The sequence below is a fragment of the Saccopteryx leptura genome, chromosome 2, assembly GCF_036850995.1.
Source record: "Saccopteryx leptura isolate mSacLep1 chromosome 2, mSacLep1_pri_phased_curated, whole genome shotgun sequence".
NCBI classification, from domain to species: Eukaryota; Metazoa; Chordata; class Mammalia; order Chiroptera; family Emballonuridae; genus Saccopteryx; species Saccopteryx leptura.
The window spans coordinates 248,707,279-248,727,499 of record NC_089504.1 but is presented as its reverse complement, the minus strand read 5'-3'; the positions used below and the strand labels follow the sequence as shown (position 1 = coordinate 248,727,499).

Sequence of the window (20,221 nt, the reverse complement as noted above, 5' to 3'; positions counted from 1 at the left end):
CATGGTAGGGTTCAGGGGGGATGAACTAGCTATGTCCATCCATGTTTTCAAAAAACATGAGTGGAGGAGGGCAGGTAGGGATGGTTGAGGGCAAAGCAGCATGTCCCAGCTGTCTTCTGCTTTCTGAGGAAGAACACCAATTTTCTCTTATTTTCCCATGGCCAGAACTTAGTCATGTGACCACACCTAGCTGCAAGGGAAGCTGGAAAGTGTACCCTTTTAGCTGGTGAGCCGGGAAGGGAAGGTGGACACTTTCTAGGAGGGATGCTTTAATCAGGAGAGTGACCCTTCTAGAAAGTTCCCAAGTCTTCCTCCTCGAGGTCCCCAGGCTTGAGGGCTGCTCCCCCAACCCCTGTGTCCTTTGGCCCCCATCCTGAGGCTTAACGATGCTGTTCTCCTGCCATGCCCACAGCTCAACAACTCCAATTCTGGGCTCTTCACCGTGTTCACGGGGATCAAAAACTTCAGCCGGATCCACCTCGTGGACAAGTGGAACGGGCTCAGCAAGGTGAGACCCGGAGGGAATGGCGGGGGCCACCCAGGCCACCCCCAGCACACTTTCCTCCTGTTAAAACTCGGAGGGGCAGCCACATCTGTGAGGGGGAGCACTGGGAATTGGGGGTGTCAGCTGCAGTGAAAGCCTAGAGCTCTTGGTTTCGGTGGGCGTGGCAGGAAACCCACATATTTAGCATCAAGCACGCGCTGGAAACAGAGTTTCTTTCCTGTGGTTCTTTTTTATTTTTCCAGTTATAGTTGATGTTCAATATCATTCGTGTTTATTTCAGGTGTTCAGCATAGTGATGAGACTCCCCTAATATTTCTGGTACCCACCTGGCACCATATATAGTTGTTACATCATTACTATGTTCCCAGTGCTGTGCTTTACATCCCTGTGACTACTGTGTAGCTGTCCGTCTCTACTTCTCAATCCCTTCACCTTTTGCACCCACCCACCCCCCAACTACCTCCGCTCTGGCAACCATCAATCTGTCCTCTCTGTCTCTGAGTCCCGTTTCTATACTGCTCACAAAAAATTAGGGAATATTTCAAAATGATATGAAGTAATAAAAAAAAGAAGTGTTTGATTTTTTTTTAATTAAACAAGAACATCAGAAAAGCAAACAAGTCAAAGAAAGTTGTTTGATTATACCAATGGGACGCTAAACCTACTTTGATTTTACAGGTGGAAATGCACTAGACCAGGGGTAGTTAACCTTTTTATACCTACCGCCCACTTTTGTATCTCTGTTAATAGTAAAATTTTCTAACTGCCCACCGGTTCCACAGTAATGGTGATTTATAAAGTAGGGAAGTAACCTTACTTTATAAAGTTTATAAAGCAGAGTTACAGCATGTTAAAGCATATAATAATAATTACTTACCAAGTACGTTATGTTGAATTTTCGCTGTTTGGCAGAATAAATCTTTATAAAACAGCTTACTATAGTTAAATCTATCTTTTTATTTATACTTTGGTTGCTCCGCTACCGCCCACCATGAAAGCTGGAACGCCCCCTAGTGGGCGGTAGGGGCCAGGTTGACTACCACTGCTCTAGACAAAAGGCTGAGCATACTGGACTATCCGCACATGCCCCAGTCCCCTCATATTTGTAAGCAGCGTATTTTTGTTCATTTGATTTGATTTTTGGATGGCACGCCAGGTGAAAGCGGGCGGTGTGTGTCTTTCTCCGTCTGACATCATTCGCTGGGCACAGTCCCCTCTAGGTCCATCCATGCTGTCTCTGGTGGGGAAGGTTTCAGGATTTTTTTTTCCTGTGGTTTTGAATTTGCAAAAACATTCCAAAAATATTAAACACTGATGGTATAACCATCCATTGCATGGAAAGATGTTCATGAGTAAAAAAAAAAAAAAGTTACATTAGAAACACCGGAAGACACATTTTAAAAATGAAACAATGGAGGTAGGTACAAAGTGCGCGCAATACCTCCTCACACTCCCAGCTCCCCTCACCCCCGAACGACCAACCTCCTGACTGACTGCAGAGGGAACCCTCCGTCATCAGGGTCGGAGGCTGTTCTTCCGGTCTGCTTTTACCCACAGAGGTTCCTCTACGTAGACACAGAGCTTTGGTGGGGTTTTTACTTCTCTGAACGCAGCGAGGCCGTAGTGCTTGCGTTGGTTTGGCAGCTTGCTTTTTACACTGTGGTGGCCCTTCCACGTTATGCGTAAATATGATTGTCACTCAAGCCTTCCAGTGGCTCACGTGGGCACCAGGGCCGAGACACACAGGCCGGGGACAGATTCCGCCCCCTGCGTGCCCAGAGCAGAGGAGTACACCCTTTGTCACTGGTGACACCTGTTTTCATGGAGACTGTTCAAGTTCTCTTGGTGCTTGTTTTTACAATATAAAAAACACACATGTGCACATGATCGACACATTCGGAAGTATGGAGGCATAGAAAGGGAGACGTCTGGTTCTTTTCTGTTCAGGTCTCACGACCCAGAGGCAGCTACTGTTTTGAGCTGTCCTGGTGGCCATTGTTAGGATTTTAACTGTTTCCCTCTACTTGGCCACCTGCTGCCCTTGTCTGGTTTTAGGAAGTGTCTGATGACTTCCTCTCGGGGAGGGTGCCAGTGTCCCCCCACCTCCCATCTCACCTGGTTGCTCTGTCCTTGGAGATGTGGGTGATAGGCCCATTTTACAGATGAGGTAACTGAGTCTCCAGCCAAGTCGCACGTTCCAGGGCCCACTGTCAGGGAGCAGGCTGCTCTCCTCCCACCGTCCCAGGCCATTTCCAAGGGGACCGGCTTTTGCCCGGGGGCAGGACTGGTAATTGAGCGGTGCTGTCCACTGCAGGGCAATGGCCTGTGAAGTCACAGCAGCAGCTGCCAGGGGTGTGGCGCCCAGGGCATTCCTTCGCGGCCCGGCAGTCCTAAGTGCCCTGTGTCTCAACGCTTCTTCCCCGCAGGTCAACTTTTGGCACTCTGATCAGTGCAATATGATCAACGGGACGTCCGGGCAGATGTGGGCGCCGTTTATGACCCCCGAATCCTCACTGGAGTTCTACAGCCCCGAGGCCTGCCGGTAAGCGGTATCTGGGGCCTCTTGGGGGGGGCGAGGGCTACTTCCCGGCCCACATGGGTGGCTTCTGTGGGCCCTGGGGAAGAGTGCCAGCTCTCTGCGTATGCACCAGCCCTCAGCGCCCCCTTAAACACTCTCTGGTTGCACCTGGAAGAGCCGGGCTCCCCAGCTGCCGAAGCCTTTGCAGGATGCAGGGGGAGGCCGCGTGCAGCGATTGGGGTGCTGGTGGCGGTGGGCAGGAAACCATCAGGGTCATGGGGAGCTGTGAAGTGAGGGCACGACGGCTAGCCCTGCGGCAGCGGCTGGCTGCCCCGATGTCCATCGGGCACTGAGATAGATACCGGGATGCCTGCTTCTCTCTCGGCCCCTCCGTCTCTGGAGTGGCAGCCTCGGAGCGTGGCATGGGGCCGAACGACTCCAGGGGCCCCGGCAGAGGGTGAGCACGCTGGGCCCAGCCTGTCCTCTTCCACGCGGGAATGCTCCAGTGTGGACTTCGACTCCTCCACCTTCCGTGCGAGGTGCTGTTAGGGGCACGGCAGTGACGAGATGGGCTGCGTTCCTGATCCCCGGGAGCACATGTCCTCCTGACGGGGGGGGGGGGCATGGACCAGCGGGCCCACAGGGCATGTCAGAGCGGGGAGAGATGTTGCTCTGTGTGTATGTACTTTTTTACATGTAGAAATTTCAACCTAGAGAAAAACTGCAAGAAAGAGTGTAATGAGCCCCCTCCATACCCCCTGCCCCCCAGTTTCCACCCGTGTTTTCTCTCCTGCCCCATCTCTCTCTTGGGGTAGATTTATCCTGGGCCGTTTGAGAGTAAGCTGGACGCCTACACACATCAGTGGGTGTTTTCTAAAAAAATAAAGATATTTTCTTTCACAACCGCATTCCCGTCATAATGAGGAAATTTAGCGTCAGCATAATACCACCAGCTTGGCTGGTGCTATAATAAAAGTATCACATAAGTCCCATTTGCAACCTTAAACTTACTACTGACCATGTTAAAAAAGAGTAATGAGAAATAAGTAAAATTAATTTTAACAGTATGTTTTGTTTGAGCCAGTATGTGCAAAATACGATCGTTTCAGTGTATAAACAATGTAAAATGTTACTGAAGGGACGTGTTACATGTCCTTCGGCAGCAAGTCCTAGAAGCCTGTGTCCTGCACCTGACATTCTTGCATGGACTCCCTAATTTCTCTTCTTTTATTTTCCTTCCTTTTTTTTTTTTAAAGTGAGAAGAGGGCAGATAGGCTGACTAACGCATGTGCCCTGACTGGGATCTACCCAGCAACCTGTCTTGGGCTGATGCTTGAGTACTGAGCTATTTTTAGCACCTGAGGCTGATGTGCTCCTATGGACCCATTCTCAGTGCCTGGGGCCAGACTCGAACCAGTTGAGCCACTGGCTGCAAGAGGGAAAGAAGGAGAGAAGAAGGAAAGGGAGGTGGAGGAAGGAGCAGCAGATGGTTGCTTCTCTTGTGTGCCCTGACCAGGAATCAAACCCGGGATGTTCACATTCTGAACTGACGCTTTATCCACTGAGCCACCAGCCAGGGCTGTGGACTCCCTAATTTCAAGGGCTCTGGAACCATGTGCAATAAGTGGCTGCCTTGGACACAGAGAGGAAGCAGTGCCGTTCTGGTCCAAAGTCCATATTCAAATTCTGGTGTGCCTGCAGCCGGAGGAGTGGGTGGAGGGAGATCGGTTGGGCAGCATGGAACTGCTTCCTGAGGAAGTGACAGTGGAGCCTGAACGAGGAGCTGAAGTTGTAAGGATTCGAGGGGAGAACGTTCCAGGGGCAGCAGATGCAAAGGCCCGGGGGCAGGTGGGAGCAATGAGGCTGAGGGCTGCCATGAAGGGCAGGTGGGGGCTGCAGGACCCCATGGTACCCCTTGGGCCATGTGGAGGACGTTGGATCTCACTGTAGATAAGACTGCATGTGATCACCGTGCCACATAGGGGTGTGACACATTCTGTTCTTGTTTTCTGTGATGGCTGTGGGGACCCAAGGGATGGCAGTGCAGGTGTGGTGGAGGAAGTGGCTCAGTGTGGGTTATCCTCAGCAGAACCACGTCCTGGGTGTCACCAGTGCCTCTCCTGCCCCTCCCCCCGCAGGTCCATGAAGCTCGTCTACAAGGAGTCAGGCATGTTCGAAGGCATTCCCACCTTCCGCTTCAAAGCCCCCGACACCCTGTTTGCCAATGGGTCCGTCTACCCGCCCAATGAAGGCTTCTGCCCATGCCTGGAGTCAGGAATCCAGAACGTCAGCACCTGCCGGTTCAGTACGTGTCACTCCGACCCCGGCGGCGGGAGGGCCGGGTCGGGGGTGGGGGTGGTGTGGAACTTGCTGGCCAGCTTATCTACTGTGTGCTCTGCTCTGTCCTCTGCACTCTCGGTAATCCCATCAGCCCAGAGATAACCAGGGCAACTGAAAGATAACTTGGAAAGAAAATAAGCCCTGTGTATTAGCCACTGTCTTAATTAACCCCCGCAGACCCAGCAACCTAAAACAAGAACCACGGTGGCAAACGGTTCTGTGGTTCAGAAGCCCGACATCCATCACGTCTCTCTGCACCCCCTCTGGTGGTCACATCTCTTTCTCCAACTCTCTTGCAGTTGAAGGTCCCTAGAGACCGTGGCATCTAGACCACAGTCGTCTCTCTTGCGAGGGCCGCTGACCAGCAGCCTGAGTCCCCTGGGCTCACGTGCTCACAGGTTCCAGGGACGAGGATGCAGGCACTTGGGGAAGGGCCCGGTTCTCCCCCACACACACCGTGGCGTGCGGCTTGAGAATGGGGCTTTGGGGAAGGGCGCTCGTCCCATCTCGGGAGGACAAGAAGCTGGCCCGATGGTTCCGTGAAATCGCATTCGGCCGCGTGCGGCGTGGGGTCGGGCATGATCTGTGTGCAGACACCGTGGTCTCTGGCATCATCGGTGTTCTTCAGTGCCTGTCCCCAAGATGCCTGGCCTCAGTTGCTCCATGTAGACGCCGAGAGGTTAGCTCCACTGCCATCTCCTCACCGTCATGCAGGTGGTCAGCAAGCCCGGCTGGCTCTGCCTCCCAGAGAAATCCCAAGTCCTTCCCCTCCTATCCCTCTACCCTCTTGTCCCAGCCGTCGGTGTCTCCGACCGCGGGTCCGGGCCTCTCCAGTTCGCACCCCCGTTTTATTGCTGCAGCTCTAGTACGATCCATCCCCGGTACTGTCCAGCGCGGTCACCACTGACCTCGTATGGTTTTCTAAAGTGAAATCGACTTGACTGAAATCAAATAAAAAAAGGCAGTTCTTTGGTCACAGTGGCCACGTCTCAAGTGACTGCCACCCACACAGGCCTAGTGACTCCTGCATGGGGTGGATGGCTCAGAAAGGGAGCATTCCACCCTCACAGAAAGCTTGGCTGGACACCGTGCCTGAGAGTAGCCCGAGGGGCCTTTCAAAGTCATGATTGCTACTTGAGTCCCTGCTTCAAATGTCTCCACCACCCCCATCCCCCAACCCACCAGCCCGCCCTAGCACGTGTAACGAAGACCTTGCTCAGAACTCGGCAGGACCTGGCCTCCTGCGCCTCTCAAGGTCACATCTCCCCATACTCCCCCGCGAGCTGTTCTTCACACCTGCGTGACCTCATCATCACGCACTGGCCGGAAGGACCGCACAAGTGCGAGGGGGATTTAAGGATGTTCACACAAGGTGTTTTCTGTTGCGTTGAAATAAACGCCTGTACAGAGAGGTATGCCAATGGCCCGCACAGTTGCAAATTCCAGAGAGTGAATGTACCCCTGTAACCAGCGTCTTGATCAACAAAGATATCAGGACGAGCCCCAGATACGCCCCTCCCACCCCATGCCCCCTCCTTGTCACTGGCCCAAGCTGCCGTGCTGCAGCTCTGCCTGCCCTTGGTCTCTGCATGAATGGAATCTGAACATACATCCTCCATTTCTCTCTCGTTCTGGCCCCTGTGCCCCACTTTGGCGTTGGTGAGGTCCATCCCTGATGTGGATGTCGTGGGCGCCCTGTTTATTGCTGTGTAGTATTCCGTCCTGGGAACGCATCTCTGTGGCCTTACCCCCGTTATTGTCCGCGGGCACCTGCGTTTCTGGTTTGTTTGAACATTGTCTTCGTGCTGCTGGAAACATGCTTCTGCGTGTCTTTCGGTGCACCTGTTCCTGCATCTCTGTGGCATCTAATCTGAAGATAAGAAATGCCCGCCTGTCTCCCTTTCTGGGTTCTTGAAAACTTCTTGAACCCAGGGAACTCTCTCCCCTCAAACCTCCGTGCCGTGTAAGGACCTCAGACTTGCCCAGCAGAGCCACCTCATCGTAATCTGTGATGATTCTGAGCAATTAGATCTGGCAAGATGCACCATAAAGCTATAAATTAATTAGCACGTATAACCTGGGCGGGTTCCTCTCAGCCTGTTTGAAGATAAAATGGGATGAAACCTACGCCTGCATGCATGCTAAACTGCTCACAAAAATTAGGGGCTATTTCAAAATGAACATAAAGTGATAAAAAAAAGAAGCATTTGATTTTTTTAAAATTAAACAAAAAACATCAGAAAAGCCAACGACAAGTCAAAGAAAGTTCTATTATGCAAATGAGATGCAAACCAGCTTTTATTTTATTGGTGAAAATGCACTGTCCAAAAGGCTGAAAGTACTGTAGTATCTGCACGTTCCCTGATCCCCTCAGTTTTTTGAGCAGTGTATTAAAGTCACATGGAGCCAGGACAGGTGCTGGCATGTTGATCCAGCACCCTTCCGTCTCACCCCCCCCCCCCCCGGCCTGGTTGAGAGTTGCCACCTTCAAGGGCCTGGCTTGGTGACCGCCTCCCTCACCGAGGCCCTAGACTTGCTCCACCTGTGAAAATGGGGGTCCCCGTGTTTGCTCTGATGGTCTTTCTCGGTGGAGGCGGGAGAATGGCAAATGGAGTTTTCCAAACTATGGGACATTGTCCCTCAGGATGCTGAAGATGACCTCAAAGGGACAAGGAGGTGGCCTTCACTTCAATCACGTGGATCTCCACTGTGGAAGAGGGGCTTCTGTTTTTCCTTCTCTTTCTGTCTTTCTGATTCTACCTCCAGGAGGTCTCTGTTGGTGCCAGGCAGGCTCGAGCATTCTTTTAACACGCACCTGTCTCTCTTGTTAATGGAGAAAGAGCCTCAGGATCAAAGCCCAGTGCAGGGAGCAGTGTCTAGTTAGAAGGCACGGTGTTGACTGGTGTCCATTGTGTTTATTCCTGTAATTACTTTCTCACTGGGGCAAGTGTTGGCTAGTTGTGGCTCAGAGACAAAGCGCCTCGCGGTCAAGTATAGCTGTTTACGTGAAGCAATGGCTGTTGGTTCTAAGAAGCCCATTCTATAACAGTGTGTGTGTGTGTGTGTGTGTGTGTGTGTGTGTGTGTGTGTGTGTGTGTGTGTGTGTGTGTGTGTGTGTGTGTGATCTGGATACACCAGAAAGGAAGCATTACCAGGATGGACCAGTTAATGTTGGGAAACATGAAGGCAATGGTTTTAGAAGGACTCTGGGAAAAAATGAAGCCGGACATCGATCAAGTCCCAGCTTTTCTCTGGAACCAATGCTCGGTTCTGCAAAGAAAAGCAGGAAGAATCAGATGGTTGAGGTTGCCAGACATGGATGGGAACGCCGGACTGGCAGTTGATGGGGCCCGGTCTTAGGGAATGAGACCTTATGAAGTTTTTTTTTCATTCTTTTTTTTCTTATTAAGGTGAAGTTCCCATACCATAAAGGTGACTGTGTTAAAGTGTACAGTTCAGTGGCATTCAGCACGTTCACGATGATGGGCAGCCATCACCGCCTCTATCTAGTTCCAGAACATTCTCAACACCCCCGAAGTAGACCCGGGCCCCACGAGCCATCACTCTCTTCTCCCCATGCCCAGCCCCTGGCCACCCCCCAAGTCTGCGTCTGTTGACGATTGCCCTGCTCTGGGTCCTCGGGAGTCGGTGACAGCCTCGTTAATTCATTGGCCATCGGCCTACCCCCCTCTCCCCGCCCTGTACATTGTCCCGAGCTCACAAGGACGCACTGGTGTTTGCCTCACTCTGTCGATTGGTGGGGAGCTTTGACCTCATGTCTCTGGGTCTGAATTTCTCACTCAGGGGCCCGGGTCAGTCCCTGTTCCTGGCGTTCATCCCGTAGACCGGTTGCTGGGCGAGAGCAAAGCAGGTGTGTTTGTCTTCTCCCCTCCCGTGGACGTCAGGGAGGCCTGGCCGCAGGTGTGCACACCTGAGCCTGTCTGAGCGTTGCCGCGTTGCCTGCAGGAGGCAGCCTGGGCTGCGTGGCTTGGCAACCAAGCTGCTCCACCCCCTGCTCAAGTTCAGACCTGGCCTCGACTTACCTCTATATCCTCAATTCCTGCACTCCCTCCACACACTGCCCGCTCCGTACGCACGTCCCACCTCCGGCCTTTGCTCCCACCAGCCCTTCCTCCTGGAATGCCGTGCCCTGACCTCTGCCTGGCGACCTGCGGCCCTCTCCCGTCCCTTCCTTCGATCGTCCCAGCAACAGACCCCGCAGCTCCCTCCTGCGTCATTGTTCCTGTGGCACAGAGCTTGTCCCCTGCTGGGTTCCAGTGCCCGGTGCCTCTGGGGCACTTTTCAGACTGAGTGAAGGAATTCTTCCTGTCTAGTTATTGTTGTTTGCTTCTCGTCATCGTCCCAGGGTGCTCTGTGGACAGTGGCTGTGCTTCGTCATCTGTGCGTCCCCCTGCGTCTGGTTCCGGGCCTGGCATGGAGCCTCTGGATGTGCCAGCATGCTCTGCTTGCCTGACACCCCCGCTCTGCTCTCTGCCTTCCAGACGCGCCCTTGTTTCTCTCCCACCCTCACTTCTACAATGCCGACCCCCTCCTGGCGGATGCGGTGCTCGGCCTCCAGCCCAACGAGAAGGAGCACTCCCTGTTTCTGGACGTCCACCCGGTGAGCCCTTGCTGGTCAGCCTGTCAGAGGATGGGGGGATTAGTGCACAGCCGGTCCCCACCTCTCCTCTGAGGCACCGAGCTGTTGTAGGGGAGGGTGACGAGAAGCCAGGCTTCCTCTGGCTCTGATCACTTCTAGTCTCTCAAACCATCAAATATCCGTACTTTGCTCTGATTCCATAGTTCAGGAACTCCGTTATCTTTTTATAAGGGAATTGTGTCTATAAAAAGATCATTAGACAGTAAATTAATTAGGAATTATCAGCCTGTAAATTACATTGGGACAGTCCTCTGGTTACACCAACATACCATAAAGATCTTTTTAAAAAAAAAAAATTATTGATTTAAGAGAGAGGAAAGGAAAGAGAGAAACATCGATTTGTTGTTTCACTTATTCATGGCATTCATTAGTTATTGGTTCTTGTATGTACCCTGACCGGGGATCGAACCTGCAACCTTGAAGTATTGGGAAGACAACTCTAACCGGCCCCGGGGCAATTCGTTCTTCGTTGTTAGAAATGCTAAGACTGGCCCTGGCCAGTTGGCTCAGCGGTAGAGCGTCGGCCTGGCGTGCGGGGGACCCGGGTTCGATTCCCGGCCAGGGCACATAGGAGAGGCACCCATTTGCTTCTCCACCCCCCCCCTCCTTCCTCTCTGTCTCTCTCTTCCCCTCCCGCAGCCGGGGCTCCATTGGAGCAGGGATGGCCCGGGCGCTGGGGATGGCTCCTTGGCCTCTGCCCCAGGCGCTGGAGTGGCTCTGGTCGCGGCAGAGCGACGCCCCTGAGGGGCAGAGCATCGCCCCCTGGTGGGCAGAGCGTCACCCCTGGAGGGTGTGCCGGGTGGATCCCGGTCGGGCGCATGTGGGAGTCTGTCTGACTGTCTCTCCCCGTTTCCAGCTTCAGAAAAAAGAAAAAGAAAAAAAAAAAAAAGAAATGCTAAGACTTTTTGTACCGTATTAAAATTTCAACCAGTTTTAAAAACTTTTATTTTTCAATTACAGTTGACATTCAGCATTAATTTGTATTAGTTTCCCGTGTACAGCACAGCGGTCAGCCAATCATATACTAAACTTATTGGGGAGATAAGTCTACCCATCTGGCACCTACTTAATCATTACCAGTGTTATTGGCTGTGTTCCCTCTGCTCTACTTATGTGACTATTTTATAAACTGCCAACGTGTACTTCTTAATCCCTGCCCCTTTCCCACCCAGACCCCCACCCCAAATTTTAACCAGTTTTCGGAGGTGTTTATTATAAAGCTAATGGCTGGGCTGTTTTCCTCTTCCCTCCTGGTGCCTCTCTGCCTGCTGGCTTCTGGGGAATTCCAGCCAGAGCGCACTCCCCGTCAGGTCTCCCTGGTGGGTTTCATCTCAGTGCGTGGGCTCTCCTTCCCCACGATGAGAAACAGGCAGTTCCATCTGGGAGGCCAGAGAGAAGCTCGCAGCTGTTCCGCAGCTGCCCACGGCAGGCCCTCGTGTCAGGTCAGCGGGGCAGGCAGGGAGAGGAATGGCCTTTCGGTTTTGTTGTTGTTGGGGCACTTTGGGGAGGATGGCTGTGGGGTCAGTTCACTGCCTGTTAGGCATTAGCCCCTGAACAGAACGTCTGCGGAAGCTGCTTCCGTAGTGGTGACTTTTGTGCTCCGGGGCAAGGTATGTGACCGCAGGGGGCTCCTGGGTCCGCATTTCTGGTCCCCAAGGTGCCGGAAATCAGGCAGGGCTTTGCCCGCTGAGACATGACCCGGCAGCAAGTGGAGGAAGCACCAAGGAGAGGTGACTGAGAGCCGGGCAGAGACCCAGGATTTAGAGTCTGTTGTGGGGGGGGGGGTGCTGCCACCAAGGCCACCTCCAAGTTGGATGATTTGCTTGGAAGACTCTCGAGCCTCAGCAGAGTCCCCGTCAGGGTCCTTTCCAGCGAAAGGTCATGGGAGGGAGAAGCCCACGGTGTGGAGTCTCGGGGACCAGACAAGGCTCCCAGCTGAGCCACACAGGACACGTTTAATTCCTCCAGCCACGAGTTGACAACACATGTGACATGTCATCTGTCAGGGAAGCCTATTACAGACTCAGCACCCAGAGTGTTATCATGGGCTGGTCACCTAGGCAACCTCTGCCTGGCAGGTACCCAAATCCCAGACTTCCCAAAGGAAAGCAGGTGTCAGCATAAACCACACTGTTTGTGTGAACAGTCCAGGCCCAGAGAGCCCCTCTTATCAGTTAGGGCGTGGGGGGAGCCCTCCCAAAATCCAGGTCCTGGGTGCCAGGCGGGGCCAGCTGGGCCTGCCACCCTTTGTGGGGAGGGCGGCCCTGGGCTGCCGTGTTAATTCTTCTGCACAGGGTGGTCTCCTTCCCATCTTGCCAGGTTGTCAAGTTCATTCAAATTCTCCCAGGTCCAGAGAGCCCAGCCGTCTACCTGCTTCTCTGTGCCACCGGGGGCCCTGGCTGTGGTCAGAGTGCCAGGCTTTCCCACCGGCATGCATGATGATAACACAGCCATTCGTGGCTCCAGTGTGGCTAGCTTGCAGACCTTACTGTGCCCTGCAGAATCCTGGGAGGTGGTCAGGGCATGTCCACAGAACAGCTGGGCAAGTGTGTCTGAGCAGAGTGAGGGTCCCCTGGCCTCACACCTGGCTCACACCTTCCTGATTTGGGTCCTACACGTACGTCACTTCCATTGTTTTCTTATTATTTTAAAAGTGGTCTCATTAAAGAAAAACAGCTTCTGCATAAAAGAAGCTTCCTATCACTCCCTCAACTTGGAAAGTTAGAGATTCTCCATAAAAAGAAGAAGGCCCATAAAAAGAAACACAAGGGCCCTGGCCAGGTAGCTTAGTTGGTTAGAGCATTGTTTCTGATACGTCAAAGTTGTGGGTTCCATCCCTGGTCAGACCACATACAAGAATCAACCAATGACAGCATGGATGGGTGAAACAACAGATCAATTCCTCTCTCTCTCTCAAATCAATCATTAAATAAAACAATTAACAATACACGTAAGGAAAGAATGTTATTAGCTTGGGGATGATCTGGAAACATTGGGAGAAAATCGAGAAGAGACTATCTTAACCTGCACATCTATTTTATTTAATTTGGAGGGTGGAGGGAAGGGTGGTGACTGCAAGTGTCATTCTGCACTAGGGGCAGCGTGGTTATAAGAGGGCAGACGAAAAGGATTAGAATTTTTCCATCCAGAGAGAGGCTCACTATCTGGAGGGGCCTCTTGAGGCCGTTTGGAAAGCGTGTGTTTACGCTTTAGGATTTAGAGTGAGTAGAAGAGACCCCGGAGCATGGGCCTTGACCAGGGACCAGAGAGAGGGGACTCAGCAGGTGTCCCCGGGGCTCCAGGGAGGCCGGGTGCTCACTGTGTGTGTTGCCACAGGTCACGGGAATCCCCATGAACTGCTCTGTGAAGCTGCAGCTCAGCCTGTACATCAAGGCCATCAAAGGCATCGGGTGAGTGGGGCTTGTTCGGAGGTCAAGGACTCGGGACTCCAGCCACCTCCCCCGGGACCGGAGCTGGCCCTCCTGGGTGTGGCACCTGGTCCCGGCCGTTGTTCCCCTAACAGGAGTCTTCCCTCTGTGCCAGGGCCCCACCTGCATCCTGACATCTCTGCCCCTTGTTCTCTCTTAACTTAGCGTAGGCTGCACGTCCCATCCGAGCTGTTCGCCATTCAGTAGAGTGGCACAAATTAATCCCCGGGCGGCAACGCCAAGTGTCTGACCGTGGAAACTTCCCAGACAGCATTCTTCCCTGTGACAATTCACTTTGCGGAAGGAATTTTTTAAGCACCAATTTTTTTTTTTTGGAATAACAGCTTTACCAAGGTTTAATTCACGTATTATAAAACCCACCCTTTAAAAATGTACAAGTCAGTGATTGGAGTATATTCATGGAGTTGTGCAACTGCCACCACCGCTGATTTAGAACATTTCCATCCACCCTAAAAAGAAACCCCTTCCCCGTGAGCAGTCACTCCCCCGTCCTGTTCCCCTCAGCCACAGGTCCACCGGTCTACTCCTTTCTGTCTCAATAGACTTGCTTGTTCTTAGCATTTCCTGTAAATGGAATCCTACAGCATGTGGCCCTTCGGTGTCTGGCTTCCCTCACACAGCCTCATGTTCTCAAGGTTCATCCACGTTGTAGCAGGGGTCAGTGCTTCCTTCTTTTTTCGTGGCTGAGCCATATTCCACTGGGCGGATGGACCCTGTCTTATTTATTAGTTGATAGACCTTTGGGTTGTTTCTCGTTTCTGGCCATTGTGACAAGTGCGGCAATGACTATACGTGAATACGTTTCTCTGTGGGCACGGGTCCTCAGTTCCCTTGGGTAGATGCCAAGGAGCAGAACTGCTGAGTCAGATGGCGATTCTCTGTCTAGCACAGTTTGAGGAACTGCCAGGCCGTTCCCCACAGCGGCTGCACCGTTTACATTCCCACATCCTCGCCAACTCTTGTTGTAACTGTTATGTTTTGACCGAGCTGGAGTACAGGAGGACCCGGGTTCATCGTGTTGTCAATGTCCGTCCTTCTTAGCATGTTTGAAATAGTTTTATTTAAAAAAATGATCCCCTAGAAGGATTCCTGGGCTGCAGGAATGTGGGCTTCTATGCTGCTTTGTGAAATTCCTCTCAGCTGGAAAGAAAAACACTGTCAGACAGCAGTGGGGGGTTGGGGGATGGGGGTAAAAAGTGCATGCATCTTCACTCCCACGGCTTTCATCTGCATATACGGGGGCTGCTCAGTGGGTTAGTTCTTGAGGGATCCGTGGGCTGAGAACAGCACCCCACACGCATCCACTGCCCAGGCTCGAGCTCCACGGCCCAGGCACTCAGCACCTGCTCTGGTAGTTCAGATGCACCTGGGTGGGCAGGTGATGGAGCAGAGAGGGCAGGCTGGGTGGGGCTGGAGATGGGGCTGGGCTGGGGCGAGGACCAACCACTGCCCAGTGCCAGGGGAAGGGGCCTAGTGCAGTCTCACTCTACACCTTTTCAAATGCATTTGTTCAAAATCTGGATTTTTCATAGGAGCTCCCTCAATTTTCACCTGTTAGGAGCGAATTCAAATTCAAATGCTACTGAAGCCAGCAGAAACCATGAATGGGGCTGGGTGCTGCCTTCGGGGGACTTTGGGCTGCTTACCATGCCCTCTGGAACCCTGGTCTCAACCACGGTGCTTATCGCCACCTGCAGGGCAGATGAGGAATGGGCACAGAGCAGGTGTGGAGATGCCCTGCCCCGCCCAGCTGTGCAAACTGGGACATTTTCAGAAACGTCCGTGCTGGTGCTCACAAGATCTCTATCTTGCGATGACACACTATTTGCATTTAACTCATAACAGCTTTTACAAATGCAGATAAAGAGGCCAACGTGGATTTTTGTAGTGTGTCTTCTCTGCAGGTGAAGCTGTGTAAATTCATTGCACAGCGCAAAATGCGACGCAGTGGGTGGCCCGAGAGATTTGATTTCTTTTTTTAATTGATGGCCTGAGAGGTTTTTGAGAGCTGTGACCTAGAATCTGTCTGTCTGCCGAATCTGGTTCCCGTCCCCTGCTGTGGCATTTAATAACAGCAGCAGTAGTGAACTTGGAGCACTTTCTAAGTGCTGGGTGTTTTTCTAAGCACTTTGCTCGGGTTAGTCCTTGCTAGAGCCCTCTGAGGAGTTTTGTTATTATCCCCACTTTATGGAGGAGGGGACAGAGAGGGTAGGAGAAAGCCCCCAAGGAGAAGGTGCCCGGGGTGAAGTCTGGCAGAACCAGGCACCGGAGCCCGGGGGAGTCACAGGGGACACACTAAAATTCCTCAGCAACAAGTTGAGATGACACATGTGAAATGTCATCACCAGGCAAGCCCATTAGAGGCTCAGTGCTCTCAGCGTGTTTATCAGGGGCTGGTCACCTGGGGACCCTCTGCCTGGCAGGGACCCAAATGCCAGGCTCCCTGGAGGAAGGCAGGTATCAGCATGAACCACGCTCTTTTGTAAGCTGGGTGCACTGCCATTCTGAAGAAAATCGGGGTTTTATTTCTAAAGGAATGACTGGCTATCAGTGGGGTCACGGGCAGCCCCTGCCACTTAGGTGTTTTTGATTGAAGGAGAACTTGTGCGATTGTCAGGTGGCTCCCTGCCAGGACACACCCACCCCTCAAGCCTGTGCCCACCCCTCAAGCCTGCACCCACCAGTGGCTGTGTGGCTCCGCCAAAGCCCTCCAGACCCTGGAGCCTATAGGCTGCGTGTCCAAATGTGCCTGATGGAAAAACACCCTGATGACACGTCCCACTGGCTTTGTCTCGCTTATTTTCAGACAAACCGGGAAGATTGAGCCGGTGGTCTTGCCGCTGTTGTGGTTTGAGGAGGTAAGGCCACCTCGCTGTCCCTGCGCTGGGCTCCCTTGGGCGTGGCATCTGGTACCCCAGCGGGGAGCCCATGTGGGCATTTGAGGCGGGCGATGGGGGGCGTTTATGGAGGAGGAAGGCTGGGCCAGGGGAGCCGGACTGTGTGACCTAGAACAACCCCACCAGGAACGCCACACTCCATAAGCACTTTGTCAGTTACCACACCAAACCAGAAGGGTCACTTGAGATGGGGCAGGCACAAGCTTCCTGAAAGTAGAAGACTCCAGCCCCAGGGTGCGGCCATTTTTTAAATGTGCCATGACCCCTTCTCCTTAGACAAGGGAAGCTGGTTTTCAGGGTGTCAGCTTTTCACATGAACTTTCTTTTCTCCCAGCTCTTCGGGGTTCCTCCTGGCCTAGCTCGGTTTAAACTAGGGTGAGCTCCGAGCCAGAACAGGCAGCCTCCGGATGTCAAGTTCACGGCACAGCCTGACGTGGGCTTCTGGGAGGCAGAACTCTGCTTCTCCATTCGGGGTTGGCTGGGCTCCCTTTCATCCTGCGGGCCTGCCCTCCTGGAGACGCCTCAGAATCTATCCCGGTTCAGTGGGTGGGGGAAATGATGGAGAGAATCCCCCAGGGAAGTTTTTCACCAGCCAGGCTTGAAAGGTCTGACATCACTGTGCCCATGTCCCATTGGCCAGAATGCGATCACATGGCTTGCCAATTGCAAAGGAGTCTGGGAAATGTAGTCTCTGTGTATGGCTCTTGAAGAAAGGGTGGCGCCAGCAGGATTGGAATGGGGAAAGGGTGAGGGGACAGAGGGATGTGTCATGGGGCAGCGGCATCTTTGTGTGGCACCAGCCAACATGTTTGTCGTTCTCCCTCTCCAGAGAGGGGCCATGGAGGGTGAGACCCTTCAGACCTTCTACACCCAGTTGGTGTTGATGCCCAAGGTGCTACACTACGCCCAGTATGTCCTCCTGGCCCTGGGCTGCATCCTGCTGCTCGTCCCTGTCATCTACCTGATCCGGAGCCAAGTAAGTGATGGCCAGAGCATGGCCCAGGCGGAGCGGCCTGTGACCTGCCTGCTGTGGGAAAGAGGGGTTTGCGTGGGATCTCCCAGATGTCTCTTCCTGGTGTCCGTGTGGACACTCTGAGCCTAGAGCCCACCTCCGGCAGCTGTCCTGGGTCTCTGCCGGAGGCGAGGGAGCTGTCGCTGGGCCCTTGTCATCTCCTGCATCCTGCATGGCCATTTCTCTGCCTCTTCTGGGAGTCCTGGGGGGAACCTCCGTTGGAGGAGCTGCTGGTGGGTTTTGGGCTATGAGACTTGGTACTTGAATAGCAAGTTCATCAAGTGAGCACCTGCTGGGTGCCAGGCTCTGTGTCAGGTGCAGGGGATGCAGCACAGTGAACAAGACAGATGCAGTCCCTGCTCCCATGGGGTGGGGGCTGGCATTCCAGGTGGGGAGACATAGGAAAACTAGGTGGATAAGCAACAGGAAATTTTACTGATGAGACAGATGAGAGAATGTGACGGGCTAGTGCCGTCCTGTCCGATTGGAACACAACCCGAGCCACGTGTGTGATTTAAAATTTCAGCTTTCTAATAGCCACATTTAGTAAAAATGATTCATTTTAATCAAGCATTTTATTGAACCTGAATACATCCAAAATATGACCGTTCCAACATGTAAGCAATATAAGAATATAAATATTTTGCACTATTCTTCTCATGTGAAGCCTTGAAAGTGGTGTGTATTTTTCTCTTATAGCAGGTCTGGATTTGGACTTGCTCCATTTCAAAGGCTCAATAGTCATCTGTGGCTCCTGGACCGGACAGCACAGCGTCCAAGGGGATTGGGGACAACTACAGAGACAGTGTCAGGAAAGGGGCTTCTTGTCCGAGGTAGAATTTAAACTTAGATGTGAATGTTAAGGAGGCATTCGGCACAGAGTCACAGAAAGAATTCTCCACGGGAAAGAATGGCCGGTGCAAAGGTCCTGAGGCAGGTGTGAGTGAGGAGTTCAGAAGGGACCCCACAGGGCCAGGGAGGATGGTAGGCAGGAAGATGGTGTCTGACAGGGGCCAGGGGCAGGTGACCCTGGGCCCTGTCTCACAGTGTGAACAGCTTGGAATTGATTCCTGGGAGGCAGTTAAGGAGAGGAGTGACTGGGTCAGCTGCTGTGTGGCAAGTAGGTCACCGGTGGGAAGAACAGAAGCAGTGGGGGTCCCCTGAGGAGAGCCAGGGGAGGGAGGGAGGTGGCTGGGACCAGGGTGGGCACAGTTTATTTTTGGAAGGAAGTATAGTTGGAGAAGGGCTCTGCAGGCATCTGACCTCTAGAGGCAGGAAGAAGAGGGGGTGATAACAAACACCCATTCTTGACTTGATGATATCCATCCATCCATCCATCCATCCATCTATCCATTCATCCATCCATCTACCCACCCACCCAACCAGCCATCTACCCATCCATCCATCCATCCATCCATCCATCCATCCATCCATCCATCCATCCATTTATCTATCCATCCGAGGCTCTGACAGCCCATTGGTGAGCAGCTGACTTGTTTCAAGGCACCACACACAGTTTGGGGGACACAGAAATGGCTAGAGCCATGAGTCTGCAGACCAGAGGGGCAAGACAGACTTGAAAGAGTTCCTGTAGTCCCATGGTGACAGCCCTGTGATCCTGGGACTCCAGGGGCAGTGGGGATGGGTGAACAGCTGCACAATGGGGAGGGGACACTCCTCAATGCAGGGAGTCTTGAGAAACCATTTTGGACAAACCATGAAACCAGAACCATGAACCAGAAAGCCACCTTGGTGGCGCCCACCTTGCCTTGGTGACCCCAGGTTGGGGGCCTTGGTGGGGGATTTTACCCAACTCCTGCTGCCCCTGGGCACTCTGCAACGCCTGCTTTCTGCCTTCACTTTGGAAACAGCTCTTTATTCTCTTTCTTGGGGGCAGCTTGCACGCTCGCTTGCTTGCGTGGCAGTAATAAACCTCTCCAGGTGCCTTACCCGGGCTTTCAGACCCAGATTCCCCTCCCTGTGGGGGAAAAGGGGCACGCTGGCGTGAGCGAGGGTTCCAGCTCTCGCTGTGTCGCAGCCTCTGGTGTTTGAGGATGAACACTGGGCGCAACAAGACGGCTGGGTGCCCCCGTGCTCTGTCATTGTCCCGGTGACAGCTGGCCTGAGTGGGCTGACACTCCAGTAAACAGAAGGGAATTCCCTACAGTATTTTCGACTTAAATTATGCTGGGAGGGCAGAAGGGACCAGAAGCCAGAGCTCCCAGCCCGTGTCTGCCTCCCTGGGTTTGTTTCCGCTAGTGAACACACAGCTGGCTCCTGGGACCGGCTGGTGAGGGGCGGGGCCAGCAGAGGGGACCAAGGCAGCCTCTGCCTTCTGTCCCCTCACTCTCTCTCCTAATTGCCCATTGGCAGAGGGGCCCAGAGCAGAGCGAGGACACCCTGTGAAATGCTGGCTTGGGCCCCTCCCTGCCTTACTCCCTCTCCCAGATCCGTGTCTGGCCCCCAAACCCAGCGAGAACGCCATTGTTCCTGTTCCTATGGAGGAATCAGTTGGGGCTACCTCCCCTCTGGTCTCACTGGAGGCCGTGGAATCGGAATCAATCCCATAATATGTGATTCGGTTTAGCTACAGGGTCAGGCTTTAAGCATTTCTGTGTGTTCGCCCTGATGGAGAAAAAAAACAAAAAAAAACAAAGGGTCATGTGCAGGTGAACTCAATGCATTTTAACTTCCCTTCAGAGAAGTTTTCTTCTCAAGTCAGTATTTAACCAAGACTCAAACACCTTTTTACCAGAAAAAAAAAAAAAAGAATATCGCTGTTTCTGGTTGATTTAATATGCTGCCTGCTTGACCCACTGAATTCTGGCAAACCCACCCAA

General features: G+C 53.0%; 1 protein-coding gene across 1 annotated transcript in view; it reads left to right on the top strand.

Moving 5' to 3' along the window:
• SCARB1 (scavenger receptor class B member 1) overlaps positions 1-20,221 on the top strand; it is a 59,275-nt gene that overhangs the window by 37,905 nt on the left and 1,149 nt on the right. Inside the window, exons 5-11 of the mRNA XM_066371174.1 lie at positions 413-508; positions 2,932-3,047; positions 5,162-5,328; positions 9,866-9,984; positions 13,360-13,433; positions 16,279-16,330; positions 17,199-17,345. Of these exons, the coding sequence (XP_066227271.1) occupies positions 413-508; positions 2,932-3,047; positions 5,162-5,328; positions 9,866-9,984; positions 13,360-13,433; positions 16,279-16,330; positions 17,199-17,345 (771 nt within the window). The remainder of the gene's footprint in view (positions 1-412; positions 509-2,931; positions 3,048-5,161; positions 5,329-9,865; positions 9,985-13,359; positions 13,434-16,278; positions 16,331-17,198; positions 17,346-20,221) is intronic.